The sequence below is a fragment of the Amblyomma maculatum genome, chromosome 6 (genome assembly GCF_055883805.1).
Source record: "Amblyomma maculatum isolate TAMU_Amacu chromosome 6, ASM5588380v1, whole genome shotgun sequence".
In the NCBI taxonomy this organism is placed as follows: domain Eukaryota; kingdom Metazoa; phylum Arthropoda; class Arachnida; order Ixodida; family Ixodidae; genus Amblyomma; species Amblyomma maculatum.
Genome location: NC_139349.1, coordinates 36,379,351 through 36,401,817, shown reverse-complemented (window position 1 = coordinate 36,401,817; position 22,467 = coordinate 36,379,351). Strand labels below are relative to the sequence as shown.

Sequence of the window (22,467 nt, the reverse complement as noted above, 5' to 3'; positions counted from 1 at the left end):
GCTCATTTCGGCTGCAAGGCCTTGTTACTTCTTTTCAGTGCATCGTATATTTTGATATTCACACCTGTGCAGTTGACGGTGTGAGCTGTACTACGATTTTATACACATAGGGAGCGCTTGGCCCATTTTGAAAGCCGCACAACTACCTTTCGGTGAGAAGGATTCCGTGGGGTGCTGGTGATGCGTTCATAGTGTCGCGTGTCTTCGACTCGAGCTCTTTACATCTAAGTTTTGGGCTTATGTGTGCTCAGTTGATAACCCTCCTCTTTTTCGCAGAACCTTAACCGGAACCCGTGCGTGTCAAATCCGTGTAGTCATGGTGGAACCTGCATTCCTCGCTTCAACGCGTACACCTGCATCTGTCCGGCTCCGTGGGAGGTATAACGAAGTTTTTGCATATCTTTATGGCCGCGCATTGACTAAGGTTGCCTGACGGTACGTTAGGCAGGAGCTGCCAACCCGGTCCTCTCATTCCATTTGGAAAAAGGATATCAAAATCAGCCAGTCAAGACCGTTTTTCAAGGTAGCTTTTGCGGTAGTAATGGTAGGTAGTCGTAGTTTGTGCCAAAAATTCCTAATGATCGCAAGAAAGAGAAATGGAGTCTCTTTATCTCGTCTCTTTATTTGTGAAGGCCACTTGGTACCAGCATAGCAGCCCACAGACTAAGATTTTGTCATACTTTTCGATATATATTTTCAAATGAACGTGCTAAAACTGAGAAAGGAAGATTGTGAGACGAGGGATAACAGCAAGATATGAAGTATTTCCACAAACTTTACTCGTGTACTGCATGAACCTGAAGTACTTTATTTGAGTGATGCATATCTAAAAAACCCGCGAGTTCATTGTTTTTATTAGTTCTATATTTTCCTGTGTGTATATGCGCCTCAGGCGGATAAAGCTTCTTTGTGCATTACTAACATGATAGCTGTGCTTCCTCATTAAACTGCACCTGTCACTCTTCCATGCGTGTATTGTTCAAAGGGAACACGTTGTGAAGAAGATGTGGATGAGTGCTCTCACTGGGCAGGAAGTGACCTTGGATGTCAGAACAACGCCCGCTGCATCAACACTCCCGGAAGCTACCGGTAAGCTTACCAGTTGAACTAATGCTCACCTGTGAAAGCCTAGCATGCGTTTATGACCTTGAATTCTCGTAAACACAACTCTTCTAGAGCATGGCACGTCAATTGGAAGCGAAAAAACTACGCCCTTTCGCGTTACCCTCAGAGTCGACGTTAGTAGCTGAGGCGTAGTCATCTGTCATTTCAATACCACAGAGCAGGCGCTGATTTTGCTCAGAAAGTTCAGATTGTTGTCAAAGTGTCAACGAGGAGATAACAACTGGCTAGAACAAAACAGATTTCCAAGAGGCAGAAAAGCGTAACGTGGTGCAATGAAGTTACAAGATATTCTTCGATCGGCATCAGGACACGGCAATTCCCTGAAAATAGTAATGATGTGTCTGTAGCAACAGAGCCATTGAATACCATATCAGTGAAGGAACAAAGGGTGAATCCGTCTTTTAAGTAATAGGTCAAAGAAGTTTCGGACAAATAATGTAATTATTAGTAATTTGATCGCGTGTATTTGGAAGGAACTCCATTCTCGCCAATGTATTCCAATCAAATAGAAATACGCGACTTCCTCAAAAAATAACGGAAACCTTTACAACAGCCATGTGCCGAAATGGAAAAAGCTTTCCCGCAGTTCATTTTTTTATTGTGGTTTCTTGGTGCAATATCAAGACACTCAGCTATTTTATGGGTGATTGAGTAACATGCACATTTTACAGTGAAAGTTAAATTTGGACAACAAATTTCACGATAACTGCAAATAACGCCTTTTCCGAGTGTGTGAACTGCATTTCCCCTCTTGTTTCCTGGGGGCTAAGCGCGCCGCAAGTAAAAATTTTCTTCTTGCATCTTTCACTCATCCGCAGCTGTGAGTGCACACAAGGATTCTACGGCGCTCGCTGTACGGAACGTCAGGACAGCTGCACAACAGCCAGTTCTACGGCCCTCTGTGACCATGGAGTCTGTGTAAGCTTGCCTAACACCAACCAGGTAAGAGCGTCCTCCTAGGGATTCTGAAAGGCATTTTCGCGCCACTCTGTCACTGCCGCATTTCGGCATCTTGTAAGAGTTACTCGCGTGCTGGTATTTGCCGAAAAAAAAATAAACATCCGCTGGAGGGCAGTCAACTCCAGGAACACTTTGGCAGTCGCCCACCAACGTAGTGGTGATTCCTTTGCTTCGTCACCAAGCCACTCGTGCACACCCGTACAACCGACAAATCATCACGCTGTGGTTCGGGCACGAGGTTTCCCCTGTGATGGACACGTTCATGCGTACGAACCCAGAAATTTCTCACCTGGTGCCTCTGGAGTCCCCTCCAAACACAAGGAGCGGTAATAGATTTCATGACCACCGCGACGTCACTATATGGAACATAGACGCCACTACCACTTCGTAAACAAGGGGGACAGCGAAATCGGGAGGCAGCGCTAGGCAAATTCGTGCAAATCGCTTGTAGTGGCACAATGTAAACTCCCATACACCCATCCTACTGCCCTAATTGCCAAGCAGCTCCCCCCCCCCCCTCCCCCCTTAAGCTGCTAAACCGTAGTGTTACCTGCAGGTCTGCCCGTAACCTCGCGCAGTAAGCCCCATCTCTTTAACATCCCGCTTTTGGTAGGAGAATACTATGCTAGCCTCCAACTCCTCCGACCAGCTGATGCTGATCGACAAGAAGCGGACGCCATGCAGAGTGCTTCTTAATCTAATGTCGGCCTCTGTATGTCCACGAGCAGCCATCATCGTAGCCAAATGAAGTTATCCTCCCCCTCCTCCTCCTCAAAGCCGGTCATGAAGCTACGTTCTTCTCATGCGGAAGAGAATCTAAAGATTGCATTTTATTTTTTCCGGCACAACACCAGCCGCAAACTTTGGTTCAGACTAAAAAAATTAAATAAAAAAAGATTAGATGCTCTTTCGATAATAGAATGCTGTACGTTATTGGACGAATCCTGTTGTTACAAATACGGCTACTTCTTCCTTGCCCTGCTAGGTTTTAGGGGTACGCTACAAACATTTGAAGCCTTGTGCGATTGGGGGCACGTGTTCCAAATAAAGAAGCAAAAAAAAAAAAAACAAATGGAACGGAGGGAGAAACACAACAGCCCTTATTTGAGCCTCTTTTATGCCTGTGGTCCCGTATGTTTTGTGTAAACTTTTGTGTAAACGTGCAAACTTCGAAGCAAACTCTGCTCTTCATTGTGCTCGGTGTAAGCTAACACAACGCAGGGCTCGTCTTGATTGCCTCCGCGCATGTTTATGCACAGCCTCCGTACATGTGTATCTGCGACCAAGGCTGGACCAAGGGCCCAGGCCAGCATTCGTGCTCCGAAGACGTCAACGAGTGTGCCTCGGGTCGCCACTTCTGCTCCAGGAATCCACCCGTGGCCTGCATCAATTACCCGGGAGGATTCGGCTGCGGCCCTTGCCCCAGTGGTCAGTCATCTGTATCCCAAATGTTGTTAATGCGCATAAATAAAAAAAGAATGAGTTCATACTTAACCAGCCAAAGGACGAGACACTTTGGCTGGTTAAGTATGAACCCTTACCAACTTGCCCAGTCGTCAACCTTGTTAAAAGAACGAGTGTTTCAGTACAGTATGCACGCGCCTTTTCCCTCCAGTATAGCGAATCCTGAATTAATGCTTTCAGAATATCTGGCCTAGTACTAAGTCCTAACGAAGTACGAAGTAGGCAGATTGTATAATTTATCACTGTCGTTATCTTGATCCCTTAGGAAGAAAATTGTAAATTTTATGTCTGCCAACATCTTTGTTTGCATTACATATATCAAGGCCCTTCTAAGAAACCTCCCCGCAGTGGTAGTTGCTCAGTCATTGCCGGTGACTTCACCAATATTCCTCTCATGACAAAGCACAGTGAAATGTTGTCATATCTTGCTCAGAGATGGGCGCGAGACGCCGCACCTGGATTTTAACGCGATTTTAACACGAACATTAAAGGCCCCCTTCCCCACAAAATGTGGCGTCGGCGTTGAAGGCCAAAACCAGGGTGAACAGCTGTGACAGGTGGCAGGTAGCATGACTAAGCACTATTTGGTCGGGGTTTTGTGCGACACAATGAGACCTCACGACCAACCTGGCCTACTTCCTTGAGAACCGTCGGAGACCATTGGATTACGAGTCGGTCGCAATGTCTTCTCCTAGGTCACGCGGCCATGTTCGTACGGCTTGTTTAAAGAGAGGCTTTATGTCGGGTGATCCTTTATCTAATGCGATGTCTTGCGACTGTGTGCACATGAGTTGGCTTGAAATAATGGAGGCGCAAATTTAGGGGTTAGCGAATAAGCAAGTTGTTTAGTGCGCATACGTGAACGAGGATTTCCAAGGAAAACTGGCAAACGGGAGCCATTTAGACAGCCGCGTCATATCCTTGAAGGTGGAGATATAGCGCCTCGCACAGTTATACTATTCCCATTTTTCAGGTTACACGGGAGACGGCTACTCCTGTGCCGACATCGACGAGTGCCTCATAAACAATGGGGGCTGCTCCCAGACTCCCCGCGTAGACTGCTTCAACACCGTAGGCTCCCGCTTCTGTGGTCCATGCCCGCTGGGTGAGTGAACAGTTCCCACTCCAACATCCGTTTTCCCTTCTTGTTACTTTTATCAAATCCTGTATGTTCGCCACATGTGCCAGTGTGTTGCAGTGCTGTCCCTACATATCCCACGAAAGGTATTTATTTGATTTCGTGATTGATCTACGTGTTTTTACCGTGGTTGAGAAATAAAGGTGCAGAATATTTCCTCTCGCGCAGTAAGATAGAACTCTCGCTTTTTTTAATTTGGCCGCGGTTCGTTTCAGCCACACAGCTCCACACTGAAATTTTCACATCGTACCTATATATAGCTCATGAGGAGCATACGGGACAGCGCGAATGGGAAAGGCTCGTAAAGCACAAAACCTCAAGCAGTTTAAATCGCAAACTGCTGTACAGATGACAGGATACCCTTAAAGAGCACTTGAGCTGCGCAGTCCGCGGGACGTGTTCTTGACTGCATGTGCGATATTTACCACTTAAAAAAAAAATACTTTGTCGAATGTTTGAAGGCTAGGATGTGTTTGCGCGTATGCAAAGTGATATCAATTCATTAGCATCTGTAAACGCGACTCGGTTGAGAATGACTCGGTGTTTCTACGACTCGGCCGAGACGAATACAAGTCCACTTATCGAAAAGTTGGCTCGGCTTGCGAACGGAGGCTCTCCCTCTTATCATGTTTGTTTAGTGCTCTTTCACTCGGCGCTTCTTTGACACTCTTCTGCTGCTATTAACAATTTTGTTTGTAATTCACTTGTATGCGCAGGGTATATCGGCGATGGCGTCATCTGCACTTACGTGGGCGCTTGCAACGTGAATAACGGGGGCTGCAGTCCCCTGGCTACTTGCCTGCGTGAGTATGCTACACTGATCGTGTTTCAACGTAACTGCGACCCTCACCTATGACCCGTAAGCCAGGCAAAGACTAAATAACTTTCAATACCACTGCGCCGATATTAGACAGGTCTCGCGGGTGCTGCGACTGTCTCTTTATAACCGTACAATAGAAGTTGTGGTGGTAGTAGTAGTAGTAGGGTAATTCATATCATTATTAAGATTATTATTTATACCAGTGTTGGCTTGGCTTGAGAAGACTCAAATTAAGTCGCAACCTCCGAATCTCGTGATAAAGTTGGGAGCAATAAGAGTACGTTCTTAGAAAGGGCGACGCAGTACAAGTACAGCTTGCTGTCAGTTGATCATCCGAAAAGACAGAGAATAAACCTGCACAATTGTTTGTTTTTTAAACCATTTTGTAGTTTCTGTTCCACTGACCACCTAAGAAACTAAGCCAATAAGATGAGGCTGCCTTAATTTAATCTGCTCTGTTTTCTGCCATTCCGACCGAGCAGTAATGCCGGCACACAATTAGGTAGAGAGCAAATAGACTCAATTGTTCTTGGATTACGCATGGAACCTTTAAATGAAGGCTTTTCAGACTGATATTCTAAGCAGAATCTCCTATATGCGAATTATTTTCTCGCTGACAGGGAAAACAAATCCAAGAGGAAATGGTGGATAAGCTCTAGAACATAGGCATCTCGTGCGAACTTTTGTAATTGTGCTTGCGAATACCTGCCGATGTCAGCATTGATCCTCCTTCCTTCTTTCTTTTTTCGTTCTGCACCTCTCCAGCTCGTTCGGGCACTTTCCACGAGTGCCGCTGTCCTCCCGGATACGTGGGGAACGGCGTGGGACCCGGCGGCTGTCTGCCTCAGGGAGGCCCTACCCCAGGTGGAGGGGGCGCCGTGGGGCCGGCGCAGCCACAGCCGGGGCCTGGGTTGACTCCGATATTGGACCCTTGCGCTGCACGTCCCTGCTTGCACGGCTTCTGTCAGGTGAGGAGACCGTCTTTCCATGCCACATGCAGTTGCTGTTCAAACTTTCCAGCTGCCTTGTGCCAAACCTTTCTGTCATGAATTAGTATGCAGTTCGAAGAGAACGTTTGGTTTGTTGGATTTTGTAGGTCAAACGCTAATATTTCACCGAAAATTTTACAGATTTCCAGATGATAAATTACAGTATTTCTCGAAATGATACTCTTGCAAGCCTGAGTAAGTTTACCGTGTCGGTCATTATCTCATCGCAAGTGTTAACCTTTACACAACCTCATTAGAACACGTCTATACGTAACGTTGTTTTAAGCATTTTTTTTTTAAACCTTGGATCTGAGCAGTTTATATCATGGGACATCGCTGCGTAGACGAGTCGGTGGCAAACGCCTTTGTTTAACGTGATTTTTCCCTGCGTTATGTTTTTCGCATGTCTAGTTGGCATGTTGTTTCGGAGCACGTAGCAAGTATAAGCTGTGGTCAATGACGGCACATTACATGCCAGCTGAAAGCATGACGGAGACAAAGGACCACGTTCGTACATACGGAAAAACGTCGGCCGAAGGAACCGGAGCTAGTAGTCGTGCAATAATAGACGGCTAATGCAGCGTTCTTGCTCCATGTTTCTTTACATTTGGCTGAGAACACCGTAAGAACATAATCTTTTGTGCGTTTCTAACAAGTAACCACTGCATAATTTGCCTCAGCTAAACGTGAAGCGTCGCAAAACCCACTCTGTTTATCTGCATTTATTATTAATAATCCACTGGTATAATTAACCAAAAATAATGCCAGTCTTCTTACTTATTGCTCAGCGAGAAAAAGAAGACAGCTAGATTGACAACTACCAAGTATTACCGAATTCCGTAACGCCTAAGTATTAAACTAGTGTTTGCAGTTGGATTTCAGGCTACTTCTTTTAGCTCGCTATTGCAGGCTATTGGCAATAGCTTTTGCTGCTAATTAACTCTTGCTTAGAATAGAATAAATGGCATAGTACTTTATCGGCCTTCCGAGTTTATCGTTGTTTCCCGGAGGCGAGAATAGTTGCTCTAATCCGATACACGTCTTTGCCATAAATTCATATTTTTTTCTTGTTTTCTTTTTGCTGTTACATGATCTCTGCCGATGCACCTTCGTGCTATATATAAATCTTCGTGATCTGTATTTGTGGCAGCACGAATGCGGAGTTCATGCGGGTGGAGAAAGTAGGAGCTGACTGCATTCATCTGTACGGGTACTCAAATTCGAATCTGCATACCTAAATTCGCCTTCTTTGGAGAAAGAAGTCCACGGTAGCGTAGCAGCAGAGTGGTCGTACCTGCGTTGATCAGCTCTGTACAAATGCGGACAACCCTGTCTATATATCTTTGCCGCGGAATCGGTCAAGCGACCGACTACGCACTACTCTTTACACATGAGCCACACTGTATACTGCACAGCATGAAACCAGACAACTTGGTTAATACTGCCAGCTATCTATGTAAGTAAGAAAGCAAACGAGAACTGCACCCAGAACCTCCACTGGCACTCTGTGGATATTCGAATTGACTCACGTGGTGTATCAAGAAAAAGGCATATAGATAATCAATGTCATAGGTGCGACGGCGAATTCGTCAGCGCTAGTGTTTCGCAAGAGTGATACGCAGCCGTACCTTATCTTCCCTCACCCTCGCCCTTCCCTTACCCTCTCTTCATTTCTTTTAATCCTTCCTCCTAAAGTGTCGACAGGCTCTCTCCACCTTGTCACCGGTCAACCGAAACTTCTAATGCACGAGCCGATATGTTTCAATGTCGGAGCTAATACTAGCGCAATAAGAAAGTTACGTTTTTTTTTGTTTTTTTTTCTTTTTTTTTTTTTTGAGCTGACACCTAGATTTCTAGAGGTTTGCTTGTTTTAAACTAGCGCAACTACCTCGCAGGCTCGTGGCAACGACTTTTTCTGCGTCTGCGAAGTTGGCTACTCGGGTCGACTGTGCGACCGCTCGGGCGACGCGTGCGCCAGTTCCCCCTGCGAGAACAACGGGACGTGCACCGCCGGACCAGGTGGGCGGTACGTGTGCAGCTGCACCGACGAGTGGACGGGTCCCACCTGCGAGGCGCCCAGGATGAGTGAGTGGGCCACGCACTCTTTTCTCAGAGTCTTGAGCTATAGATTCAACTGAACAATCTGGGGGACAAAAGGGATGCGAGGAATACTGTTAAATAGAGGGCTTAGTACAAGCACTCTATCCTCCCCTTTTTAAGACGAAAGCTTTCTATGCTCATGATGAAAATCTCGAGTCGCCAAAACTGATTTATTTATAGGAAGGGAAAGGCGCAGTAACTGTCTCACTTGTTTTCTGTGGACACCGCAACCGCGCCGTAAGGGAAGGGAGGAAGATGGGAGTGAAAGTGGAAAGATAGAAAGAGGAGCCGTAGTGGAGGGCTACGGAGTAATTTCGACCACCTGGGGATCTTTAACGTCGAGTCGCCAACATTTGTCCGCGAGAAATGTTTCAGCGAGAGTGACAGATACTGTGCCTTTCCTTCCACGTAAACCAATTATAGAACGCCGGTGGACTTCGATGCGTTCAACGGAACGCTAGTTGTGTTCGAAAACTGGCGCGCGATGTCCACTTTCACTCCCACCTTCCTTCCTTCCCTTACGGCGCGGTTCAGGTGTCCACAGAAACAAGTGTGACAGATACTGCGCCTTTCCCTTCCTGTGAACCAATTATTATTATTATTATTATTATTATTATTATTATTATTATTATTATTATTATTATTATTATTATTATTATTATTATTATTATTATTATTATTATTATTATTATGGAATGGTTGTTTATTTTATGTATATTTCTATATTACTATAATCAATGCCAGTTATCTGTTTTTTTTTCTCTTCTACCTACCGTTCTTTTTTTTTTTCTTTATTTCCTGGTGTGCTAAAAAATTCTCTCACTGTGTATATAAGTGATGATACTCATTGTTTGCTTAATATCCGTGATACTTTTCGTCTCAGTTTCATTTCATGTATTATTTATTTCTTTTTTTTGTGTTCTCTCTGTGTGTGTAAACATGTTTGTGCTTTTTCATTTTTTTTTTTGTGCTGCAGCACAAAGACCACATGGTTGTTCCTGCGCACATTAAATAAAGATTGATTGATTGATTGATTGATTATTATTATTATTATTATTATTATTATTATTATTATTATTATTATTATTATTATTATTATTATTATTATTATTATTATTATTATTATTATTATTATTATTATTATTATTATTATTATTATTATTATTATATATGTATAGTGGGCAGCAGCTACGCTCAAGATTTCGCATTTCTCCACTACAGATTCTGCAGTGTTCTCGGACAACTTTTTTGTTTTAAAGGCTGAAGAAAAAAAGGTCCTCATTCATTTCTCCGCTCCAGGAAGGTGCATAAATCTCCGATAAGATTAGCTTTAATTCATTTTTATTATTTGATGTAATAAATAACCCTTATTTATTTATTTATTTATTTATTTATTTATTTATTTATTTATTTATTTATTTATTTATTTATTTATTTATTTATTTATTTATTTATTTATTTATTTATTTATTTATTTATTTATTTATTTATTTTACGTACTGCCCATCCCCCATTTGATTCTAACTGAACGGGCAGCGGTTGAGAATGAATGACAAAAAAAAAAGAAGGGTGCGAAAATAAACCGGTGGAACAAAATTAAATAAATGAACTTAGCCTTGTGAAGCACGCATCTAAAGCAAGGTCGCGTAAATGTCTTCAAATAAAGTCAGCTAGTTTCAGCAAGCACATTTTGTTCTTCTCGATAATGACTTGTATTTACCAATACCGCTGTAAGGTTGAAAACGCATAAAAAAAAGAAAAAAAACAAACGTCTCTCACCCACGTACTTCCGTTTTTGACTGAAATATCATCGCAAACAGAAGCGGATGTAGCTTCCGGCCTAAACCACTATCTCACCTCGGCTCGGATTTGACACGAATGCGACATTTCACGCTGCGCGATTTTGAAGCGACAATTTGACAACGTGCTTGTTGAGAGTTTTTGTATAACGTAAGCTAATGATCCATCACAGATCTCACAGAAGTTTCTGATATTAGTAAAAAAATCGTACAATCGAACCTTGCCAGCAGACGATTCCGAAACCAATATGTTCCACCAAAGTCTCAAAGTTGTTAAATTTCTTTGAGCTTAGATTAATGCATATTATTTAGGTCTGATTATATCGGTAAGACTGAGCTCTCTTCCTGCGAAACTTCAATACAAATGACGTCAATACAGCAAATACTACAACTTCCACGGCGTATTCTTTTTATTGCAATTTCGATAACAATATATCCTGTAACTTTTTCTTTTTTTACATATTTGAATTTTCAAAAATTTGATAGATTCTTTGGTATTGTATGTGCAGATGGGCTATACAGCAAAGCGGTCATCATGCACAGTACATTACAGAGCTGAGTTATCAGACGACTAACCAGCCATAATTAGCCAGTAATGTTTTTCTTTTTATTTTAAAGCAAAATATTATTTTACGAAAGTGAGCACCGTTAATATCACTGAGTGCATTTAACATTTCCTTAATCTGTAATTTGATTCGAAATTGAAGTATACGTACTTCAATACTGTTTGAGCTGGCTTCAACGCATTGCATATTTATAAAATGTATATATATATATATATATATATATATATATATATATATATATATATATATATATATATATATATATATAATAGTAGCTTGTGTAGCCCCCGTCTGTGTTGAAGTTAGTATTATTTCTCGCGAAAATACCTTGCGCAGCAAGACCATTTTATAAATATGCAATGCGTTGAAGCCAGCTCAAACAGTATTGATGTACGTATACTTCAATTTCGAATCAAATTACAGATTAAGGAAATGTTAAATGCACTCAGTGATATTAACGGGGCTCACTTTCGTAAAATAATATATAATAATATATATATATATATATATATATATATATATATATATATATATATATATATATATATATATATATATATATATATATATATATATATATATATATATATATATATATATATATATATATATATATATATATATATATATGTTGATGTTCGGTGTTTTAGGCCTCATGGATGACCCAAAAATTTTTAAATGGGGCTCACCTTTGACGTTGATGGCATTCGATTTAACAATATAGTTTTTCCACTTCGAATAAAAAGAAATCGTGACGTGAAATTGACTGATTAGTTTTAGCTAAGTAATCTTCTCATTATAAAGATCTATAACGCCCATAATTTCTGCATTGCTGTAAAACTTACCTGCTCAGACCACTCTGAGTAACCGATGTTGTTTTTTAAAACGCAAGTCTGTAAACAGTAAACGGAATAACTTGGTACATTCTTTGCCGAAAGCCGTTCGTGCTTCTTCATAATACCGTGACTGTGCTGTCGCTGTGATTTCGTTCGCAGGTTGTGACGATAATCTATACGGCCTGAATGGGACTCTTCGCTACCCCGAGAACGGTGGCACTTATTCTCACAAGCGAGACTGCTCATGGATCATCCACACTTCTCCGGAGAAGGTACTTACATGTTTACATGCTGGAAGTCAAAACTTTTGAGAAAAAAAAATTACCCTTTTTTCCTCTCTCTTTCCATCCAGAGTGTCATCAATGGCTGTCACTTCCGTACGACTGCTTTTAAGCTATCGTCTGCGAACCAATTTTCAGCCCTGACACATTAGAGAAAAACAAACAACTATTTTCTAGCAAAGCTTCGTGATGAGGTCCCTGTTAAAACGTTTTGGTTTGGGTAATATGCTTCATATTTTTTGCTTTTCTATATACTGTGCCACCAATACTTTCTTTGACCACATTTCTTGCATATAAGCCGCGGTAATGTGCTGTCATGCAAATTGAGTTTGATTCAATAATGGCAGCCGTACTACTACTGAAGTGTACTCAAGCTTGTTTTGGTCAAAAATTCGAACTTTCTGTTCTTATATTTTGCTTTTTTTTCCCACCTATAAGATAAGAAAAGGCCCATTTTTTTTTTACCATCTTTCTTACTGATGCTGATCAGGCATTTTAAAACTTCTTGATAATGCTTTTGGATTACCTTTAGCTGCTAAAAGTACTTCTCTGCTGCCTTTTGACAGTAACAAACCCCGAAATCGGGCGATTTCATGTAGATTTGTTTTCTGTTCAACTTTGAGACAAAACTGTTAATGCATAAATGATTAGAACATTACACATTTTTTCAAGCCGCTGCATCTCCTGCTGTCGTTCCCTTTCCAAACTTCAGATTTTTCTGCTTTCGGTCTCACCCTGCCACAAAGGAATTCGATTTTAGTAACATTTTAACGCCCATCTTGTCTTTTCTTTTGACGAATTACGAAAAGCTGACCCCCTCCTTCAACTCATATTCCAGGTGCTCAACTTGACCTTCCCCACTTTTCACCTGGAAGAAGGACACGAATGCGCGTTCGACTACCTGGAGATCCGCGATGGCCCCACGTCTGCACGGCGCACCATCGGCCGCTACTGTGGCACCATGCTCAGCGGCACTAGCCTGGTGACGAGCCAGCCAGCGGTCTACCTGCACTTCCATTCTGACAGCTCGGTTTCCGGCGACGGGTTCGTCCTCGAGTGGGCCGGCGTCGATCCCGGTGCGTACACTTGTCTCGAAGACCTCAGCCACAATGATTCTACCCGAATTTAATGAGCAGAGCAGGTTAGCGGACTTATGCATGCACATTGACGCTATCTTCCCTCACGGAAGCAGAACATGGTTTCGGTGGATACGAAGCGCAGCCGCGATCGGGATCGAACCCGGGTACTTCGGTACTGTAGTCGAGCGTCTTAACCACAGAGCCACCGCGGTCGGTAGAGAATTAAAGTATGTAATCGGTAGTCCAACCAAATTCTGACCTCAGGATACGCTCGTGGAATTCTTCAGGGATTACAGTCAGTGCGAAAAAAAAAAAAAGAGAGAGAGAGAGAGAGAACGTGCTGCTCCTTAAGCTATTTATTTGCAAACCTTCGAGGTATAAAGTGCGTACCTTAGGGCTAATCCGTCGACAGTAAATGATACAGGCGTCCCCTACGAGCTGAAAAGTTGGTTGACTTACAAATATTTTCTTCGCTCGTATGTTAAAGGGGCCTTGATGTTTATTTGAATACCGCCGCTATGATGACACTGAACTAACATGCGTGTTTTGAACAAGGCTGAATTTGAAACAAAAGTCTTATAAATGTTTGTAAGTGGTATGACTAATGAGCTCATAAAAAAATGTATAAACCTGAAGTCATCAGTTTGTAATCACCCGACCCCAGAAATGATGCCTGGTTGTTCGTCGCGTTGACCCTCTTCTGGGCTTGTTTCCGTTACCACTTAGGAAGCGCTCACTGAAAACTACTCATATTGCCCTCCACATCCACATTAAAACAGAAGCTTGGGCACATTGGTAATCCATTCTGTAGAACAGCGCGAAAAAAACGACAGGGACGAAGGAAGACAAAACGAGCGCTGTCTTCCTACGTCCCCGTCATTTTTTGCTTTTTTTTTTGCGCTGTTCTATGAATTAAGTATCTTTTCTATGTAATGTAGCCCTACATGTAAAGAAAACCAAGAAAACACTTAGTTTGGCCTTTCATGGGCGCAACTTTTGCAGTTCGGCTTATTGTTGTGTATCATAAAGGCTTTATTTACGAAGCGAGAGAAGAGAAGCGACAAAGCTCTCAAACACACAACCCGTGATTTATTCGCAAAAAGAAAAAGAAAACATGCCAAGTATGTGAGTATGCACGGTGATAATCAAAAGTCCTAAAGCCGGAGGATTTTCGTCTCAGCCGCAAAATGGCGCGGTCATGCCATCATTAAAGCCGAAATGGCATTTAAAATGATCGAAAATGAGCTATTATCACAACTAAAAACTACCTCACAGCATGTCATGGCCCTTTGGTTTTAATGATGCCGGGACGGTTCCATTCGGCTGAGACAAAAATCGTTTGGCTTCAGAATTTTTGAGCAAGGCTGTACGTCGAGATTTGTCATCCCAAAGAGCCTTACGGGCTATTTGGGACGCTGTATTCGAGTTCTATGGATCAATTTAGAATGACACATGCACCGACATATCACAGCCGAAGGGTATCTTTTTCTTTCTGCCTTCATCTAAACAAGTCACCAGCTACCAGTATTCTACCCTGGGACTGAGATCACCATTTGGACGCCAAAGCTACTGAGCGGCGCACACATGCCGTACTTGCAGTGAATTGTATTGTAAATACTCGTCTCTCACCCCTCTGCTTCAAACATGACACATTCCTGGAAAGAGACTCCTGAAGGGGTTACTGAAGAAAACATAGGCTTGGAGCTGCGAGTGAACACATACTTGTATGTCCGTACTATACCCACTCCAGGTTTAGACAGGTTAGTTTCTGTTTCATCTGAAATGGCCATTCCCGAGCAGTAACTCGTGGGAAACGAGCCAGAAGGCATACAGTCGCCATAGTTTATTTGTCCGCCTCTTGACGCCAATATAAGTCTAGTTTCCAGTCTAACCTTATTCGCAGTCTATAACAGTCCGTTAGACTACAGAAAAGAAAACGATCTTGGCTCACTTTTCCGGTTCGCACCTCAACCATACCATGAGGGAAAAAATAGGAGGACGCTTAAGCTACGCCCAAAGGATATGACGTGATAGCGGTCTGTGAACCTTTCTAAACACACATACTCATCACCAGACACTCTTAAGTTACCACTTTACATGAAAGACCATGCGATATTCATATGACCACCTTACTCAAAGCCGTGGAAGATTGCCTTGTTTGTGTGGCTCAGCAGGTGGCGTATCTGACTCGCAGACCAATGGTAGTGGATTCGAATCCTGCATAAACAGGACATTTGTAGTTAAATCGTTTGAGACATATGGGGGTCTTTAATTGACATGGTAGGCATTGTTTTATTCATCTTCATTCCTAGAATGACGTAACGTTTAACGTAAGCATTGTTGGGTTCATATGTTTTGACCCCTTCAAGTTTTCAGGGCGTTTCGTTCGTGGCCAACTACGGCGACCATAGTTTTTGCACCAAACGCAGTCCTTAATCGTAGTAAACAGGAGCACCGGCTAGAATTTTGGCTTGCCAGCAGGCGTTCCTGTTCTTCCTATCAGTGCCGTTCACATGAATGTTTGTTTCTTCTCGAGGTACGGTTGCGTTCGTCATCAAAAAGTGAGCCTCTTATGTGCATTTTCTTCGAATACAACTGAATGTCACGGCTGAATAGAGTGGGATTTAAACTGTCTAATCTGCTTCATGCAAGAGGGGGTATATGACGTCGCTACATTTCCATCTCGTTGTCAAACGTCGAAGACGTCGTCAATAGAGTCCCTAATCATCGATTCCTCACATTGCCTTTAGTCACGTGAAGACGTCCTTGTCTGTTTTTACACTGTGTGAACATCGTCATTGCTTTCCGTGTGCAGAGTGCGGCAAGGTTATGCCGGTGGTCAACGTGGGCTCAGTCAGCTCCCCGGGATACCCGGACCACTACCCCTCCAACAGGGACTGCTCGTGGACGCTGGCGGTGCCGACGGGCAAGAGGATCCAGCTGCACCTTGCCACGGTCCAGATGGAGCACCACTCCAACTGCTCCTACGACTTTCTCAAGGTCCGCGTTGGCTCACTCATGTGATAACTGTGCTGCAAGCATAATGCGCACGACCAGCGATCTCAAGAGCGTCTATATATTAAATAGTTCCTCTGTATTTTGGATTTCACAAAAAAACAAACCTCGTGCGATATAAGCACGCCTCTTATTGTATGGGACCTCGTATGGGACACCAAAATATGACACCCCTGGACCCTCGAATTGGACTTTATTTATTTATTCTATACGGTGAAAAAAAGAGCCAAGGGAAAAACCGTTCAAGCGCGGCTTGAGTTGCATTGACCCCACTTATCAGGCACTGGCAGCAGCGAGAACAGCACAAAAAAATGGTCTAGGACCCAGCTAGCTCAGTCAGTATAAAGAAAAGTATTCAGAAATAAAAATGGAATCGTAGCAAGTTTTACAAACATTCAACTTATCAAAATAAACTACATGACACTGCACCAATTGACAGCGTATCACATGGTACACAAAATAGTAGAGTAAGATTCAGCGGATGAACATGGCGATGAGATCAGAAAGTTGCAGTTTAGAAATTTCGATACCTTGATTTATATAGTTATTTTACATACATGGTAAAAGATCAGGCAGCATTTGTCGACCGTAATTAGTCCAGCAGGTACATATTTCCTAAAATGGGGCAGACCTAGTGGTGTACACTGAATTGGCTAAGCACAGCCTAGCAATGTCGGTAAGGGTATTGCTTCCGCGCTTTTGACTAATGTAATATTCTCGGGATAACCTAAATCTATATATCTCACTAACTCTAAGTATATTCAACTCTTTAAAAAGCTGAGAGGTAGATTGCAGGTATGATACGTTAGCATTAACGCATATAAATTTCCTTCGTGTTATTATAAACGTGTTTAGATTTTCCAATGTGGTTGTGCCACATACTAGAAATTAATAATTTAGGTAGGATGCGAACAGAGACCTGTATATGATTAACTTCACGTTCTCAGGTAAAATGAGTCTGTTCAGATTTTCTCTCCCTATTGTACTGCTCAGTCTGTTCAACACAAAATTTCCGAATTCCGTCCGAATTTGAGCAATATTGGTGTCTAACCTAATTTTATTGCCACCTACTCAGTGGTGACTTCCAAGTTTTGGTAGCCAACCCCGCAATTTGGTCGCTCGACCGCAAATCATGACTTCGTCCAAATTTGACAGTTAGGAGGAGCAAGTAGGCAACGGTACTGAGAAACTAAGCGCAGTGATCATAACGGAACTAGGCGCGGAACTCACAATGCTTTCCTGCACGTAACCTGACTTAAATGCACCCCTGTATTTTTCTGCGGACTGAGAGCCCCTTGTCAGAGGGGGCCAAGTCTCTCTTCGGTTGTATCCTAAAGCTATAATGCCATGAACAGCTCAGCGATAGGTGAGTCACATCCTAGGGACAATATGCACTTCCTTGGTTCTCTGCACACCCAATTTTATGTAGCACTTGTTTCATGTAAGGTGTTCCCAGTCGTAAGTGGCAAATGAGTCTCTTGCTTCTGTCCAGTAATAGGGATAGCGTGAACTGTCACTGATTGTCGACCAGTAGAGATTAGAAGTAAATTCGGCTCAAATCACATTTTAAAGCTCGTGCTACCTGATATGAAGCTTAACAGTATAGACGAAAAGTTTTGGTTTAAAAAATAATAATATTAATAACGATAACAAATCAGATATTTCGACAGCTATGGAGAGAAAATTGTGTAGATTGCACTACTAAGACTTTATGGTGCTCGTATGTCATGCTCTCAAAGTAAAGGTTTTCAGCCAGAGCGAGCTGGCAGTTGTGAGCTTTGATTGTTTTTATAGTGTTTTAGAAATGCAAATTTCTAATATTTTTGTACACGTCACACGCTAAATAAACAAAACCTGGATGATTTTAAATTGTAGCTTATTTAGACAGTTTACCAGGATAGGTGCTGCTACTGATGCCGATCCCCGCACGAAATGTTCGCGCCTTTTTGCAGACACCGTTATGATCAGCCCTCCCCACATGATAGAAGCACAAACAATATGTGACTCTATAATTTGAAAGTTCTGCAAAGTGTTTTCAGGCTAATGCGTCCGATAGGTAACTGCAATAAAATATACCTCTAACGCGGATGCAAGGGGATCACGAAAAGGAATCAAGGTAGCCATTCCACTACCTATTCAAACACTGTACGGGAAATTTGGAGCAAAGTTAGACGGCGGTGAATGGTATTTACATTACTGTGTGATAAGGAACAAGAAAGGTCATATCACTGTCTGCCAGAACAAGGTGATGAAACTTATATACTATAAGGGCGTAATTGATCGAACATTTTCGGGTTTTGTGGAGAAGAATAAACTGAGAAATTTAATTTTCGCTGTACACTAATGACGGCACAGATTTACGACGGGGCTACTGAGGGGGACCGGCTCTTGGCTACCTTCTGCGGCACCAACAACTCGGCTGGAGAGCAGCCAATCCTCAGCTCGGGACACAACATGCTCGTCCATTTCCACTCGGACGAGTCTAACACGGACACGGGCTTCTATGCCACCTACGCTGCCGTCAACGGTGAGCCTGGCAAAGAGGCGCCAGCCTCAATTTACGCACGCATGTGTATTTTTTTTTTTCTTTAAAGTGAGGTGGATTTTACGTATGGTACTCTGTTTATCATGTTCTGTCTGTAACAATTTTTGACTCTTTGAAACGATTTCATTTATTATAGCGACATTAGTTTAGTCTGATGGGTGACACCTTCTCGGTCCAGACCTATATAGTAGACAAGAGCGTCGTCGTATAAGCACAAAATGTCGGCCCGTCAAAGTAGGCCCGGAACAACGTTGTTTTCTACTGTAACAAAAATAAACTGACGCCTCGAAAACGGCGGAGCCTTGACGAATAAGGAAACGATGCCAAGAACACCTGTAGCCACTTTCCCGCTGTGGATAGCCGCACATGTCATTCGGTTCGCGGTTCAATTTTGGATGCCGTTGGCAATGTGCCGCAACTTATTCTCCGCAGTAGATTCGACTGAAGGTAACCAGGCGATGTAGCCAATGGTTTTCTTTCACAGCTCAGTTTATTACCCCAGTGATGTGAATGCAGCGTCTCCATTAATATTATTTCGCATACTTTCTTGGTGACAACTGCAATGACGCAGACATTTCAATAAAATCATCATGCTGAATTGTTCCACGCAACTGTGAATTCAGATATAAAAGAGATGTGTTGGTTAAAAGTGGGAGATTACATTACCAAGTCTATGCATGGTCATTAAAAGTGCTCGGTAGCACTCTGAAAAACCGCACCTCTTTCCGGAACTAAATCGAATGAACTCATTTTCACTAGTAAATAGGCATACCTGATCAATAAAACAGTAAGAGATTTCAAAGCAGAGCGAACAGCCCGAGTGTTATTGTCATACCCGCAACTTGGCGACGACAGCAAGATAGTGATCAACTGAGAGTCCCAGCTCATTTGACCAATGCTTGCTTCTCGAATTCATCATCATCATCATCATAAGTCGGACTATACCCACTGCCGGGCGAAGGCAGTGGGTATAGTCCTATTATTATTAACCCGGTCCTATGCCAGCTGCATCCACTTGACTCCTGCGAACTTCTTAACCTCATCAGCGCGCCTAACTTTCTGCCACCCCTGCTACGCTTTCCTTCCCTTGGAATCTAGTTTGTTACCCTAAGCGACCATCGGTTATCCTCACTTCGTACATGTCCTGCCCATGCCCATTTCTTCTTCTTAATTTCCACTAGAATGTCGGTAGCTTGAGTTATTTCTCTGACCCACTCTGCACGCTTCCTGTCCCTTAATTTTGCCCCTACTATTTTTCTTTGTATAGCCCCCTGCATTGTCCTCAACTTAATTGGAACCCTTTTTGTTAGCCTCCATGTTTCATCTTCATAAGTGAGTACAGGCAAGATGCAACTGTTGCATACTTTTGAGCGAGACCGGTATACTCTACGAGTACTTGCCAAATGTGCTCCATCCCAGTCTTGTTCTCCTAACGGTTAATTCGATTTCATGGCCCTGATATGTTTTTGCTACATGCCCTAAGTAGACATATTCGCCTACTACTTCCAGTGCTTCGCTACCTCGAATTAATGAGATCATATTCCGTGTATAGCTCTACTTTACTCCTACTGCGCTTTCTGTCAACAAACCTTGCTTTTTTATTCATGACTAGTATATCGTATAAAATATAGGAGGTAACTGAACGGTTTCCAGTAAGAACGGTAGGCACATAAACGCTTATATTGTTATACTGTAGCTTTGTTCCAGCAAAGAAGCTTAACAAAAAGAGGGCAACTGGTGAGGAATAGCTGAATACACGTTGTAGGCGTGTATACGTCATGGACTACTACGCCTACCGGCGGGAATATAGAGTTCTATGTTTATAAGTTCTCTTCTACTTGGTGAACTGACAAGCATGCACAGACAAGCATGCTCCTTAAGTTTAATGCCTCTTCTGCGCGAGCGCACCTGCACCTAAAACACAGTTCCGTACGAATAGATGACACTGCATCCATGCTACACTGCGGTCGCAATACCATATGTTACCGTCACATTCACACACACACTTCCTGGATCCCTCAATCGCAGCCATTCCGGGCTGCGGTGGTGTGCTCTCACGAGACAAGGGCCGCTTCTCTTCGCCGGGCCACCCGAACCCGTACGAGAACGGACTGCTCTGCGAGTGGGAGATACGCGCCCCGCCGGGAGAGCGGCTGCGACTCCGCTTCGAGAGCTTCGAACTCGAGGCCCACCCGAACTGCCGATGGGATGCACTCGAGGTACGGCTACAACTGTGACGCAGCCACGGCGCTTTCTTTGTTCTTCATTCAGAATTCTGCTCGCTGTGTTTGCGCGCGTGACCTGACTGTCGAAGGCTCGTCACAGCGATTTGCATGGGCTGGTGTTATATTTGTGACGGAGAAACCAGTGGCTGCTGCGAGTAGTTGCAATTTGTCGATAGCTCGCACGCAACAAATGAAGTGCTTCTAAGTAATACGCCCTTAGCTACCAGTAACTAGCGATATGCTTAACGTAACTTTTTGGCAGTCTAGTTTAGGAGAACCAAGATTAACTATAACTGCATTCATATACTGGCTATGATCTCGCTGCTTCTCACGTGTCCCCGCTGCGGTGGCTGAGTGGTACTGCTGATTCCAAGACCACGGGATCGATCCGCTTTTCGATGGAGGCGAAAAGCAAGGCGTCCGCGTATTGTGCGGTTTTTGTTCACGTTCAAGAACCCCGGGCGATTGTGATTTCCGGAGCCCTCCACTACGGCATGTCTCAGCATGAATCGCTTCAGAACGTTATACCTTACAAATCGCCCAACCGGTCTCTCGCGCAGTTCGCAGAACTCATCTGAGGATTATTTTTTGTAGCACAACACTGCTCGTTATTGATTTTATTTCTTCTTTATTTTTTTTGTGGGGGGGAGGGGGGTGACACCAGTTATAAGACGATAAGCCAAGAGGCTATGCTGCGTCATCAGGCTCTTTGCGCTGTCAGGTCAGAGCAGCCGAGCAAAGCTGCCTCCAGTCCTCCCGCGAAGGTTTGGGTAAAAGGGCTAGATTGGTCTTTTTTTTTTTTTTTTTTACATGCCCACACCATGTGGAAAATGTCCGAGGACTTCTCATCAAAGTGCGGGCACTTTCCCGTGCAAGCGGGGTGAAAGTATTTTAATACTGCCGGGCACAGTAAAGTTTTGGTGTTAAAAGCGAAGGAGAACGCACTCCTCCGCCTTTGTGAGGCTCTTATTCTTGTAATTCTGTTATTCTTGAACTCTCTGCTAAGGCGCCCGTCTCGTTTCACTCTGCCACCACCTCTCTCTCTCAACTGCAGAGTGACACGTGGGATACAAGATACGTATTATTCGAAATCAGTTTCGCGGTGTGAAAACACATGTCTGGTGGTAGGAATTTTATTCATTCGAGAATGAGGTGCGCCATAAAAATTGGCTTATATGAAAGTAAAGGCGCGCGTCGTGATGGGAGGAAGGAAAGCTGGAGTATAAAAAGAACAGAGAAAGAGTTGCCGCAGTTTAATGCTGCGGAATAGTTTAAACCATATGGGATTCTTTACCATGCACTCACATCTAACAGCACACATACGTCTTTGCACTTCGCCTCCATTGAATCGCGGCCACCGCGGTCAGGTTCGACCCCGAGAACTTTAGTTCAGTAGCTGAGCGTCTTGACCACAGATCTATTGCGGCGGTCCAAGCAATTTTTAAGGCGAAAGATCTTGTAGGCTCATGAGTGTCCGTCCCTGCGTGCGTGCGTACCCGAAAAGTGTCACACTTTGCAAGATTCC

At 43.3% G+C, this 22,467-nt stretch overlaps 1 protein-coding gene across 1 annotated transcript in view; it reads left to right on the top strand.

The window, feature by feature from the left end:
• Positions 1–22,467, top strand: part of LOC146185518 (cubilin-like) — a 124,027-nt gene that overhangs the window by 6,000 nt on the left and 95,560 nt on the right. The window contains exons 7-19 of the mRNA XM_084606475.1: positions 277–378; positions 986–1,089; positions 1,944–2,067; positions 3,345–3,513; positions 4,523–4,654; positions 5,404–5,490; positions 6,273–6,475; positions 8,392–8,581; positions 11,957–12,069; positions 12,917–13,154; positions 15,973–16,157; positions 18,528–18,699; positions 20,746–20,936. Coding sequence (XP_084462601.1) covers positions 277–378; positions 986–1,089; positions 1,944–2,067; positions 3,345–3,513; positions 4,523–4,654; positions 5,404–5,490; positions 6,273–6,475; positions 8,392–8,581; positions 11,957–12,069; positions 12,917–13,154; positions 15,973–16,157; positions 18,528–18,699; positions 20,746–20,936 — 2,010 coding nt within the window. The remainder of the gene's footprint in view (positions 1–276; positions 379–985; positions 1,090–1,943; positions 2,068–3,344; positions 3,514–4,522; positions 4,655–5,403; positions 5,491–6,272; positions 6,476–8,391; positions 8,582–11,956; positions 12,070–12,916; positions 13,155–15,972; positions 16,158–18,527; positions 18,700–20,745; positions 20,937–22,467) is intronic.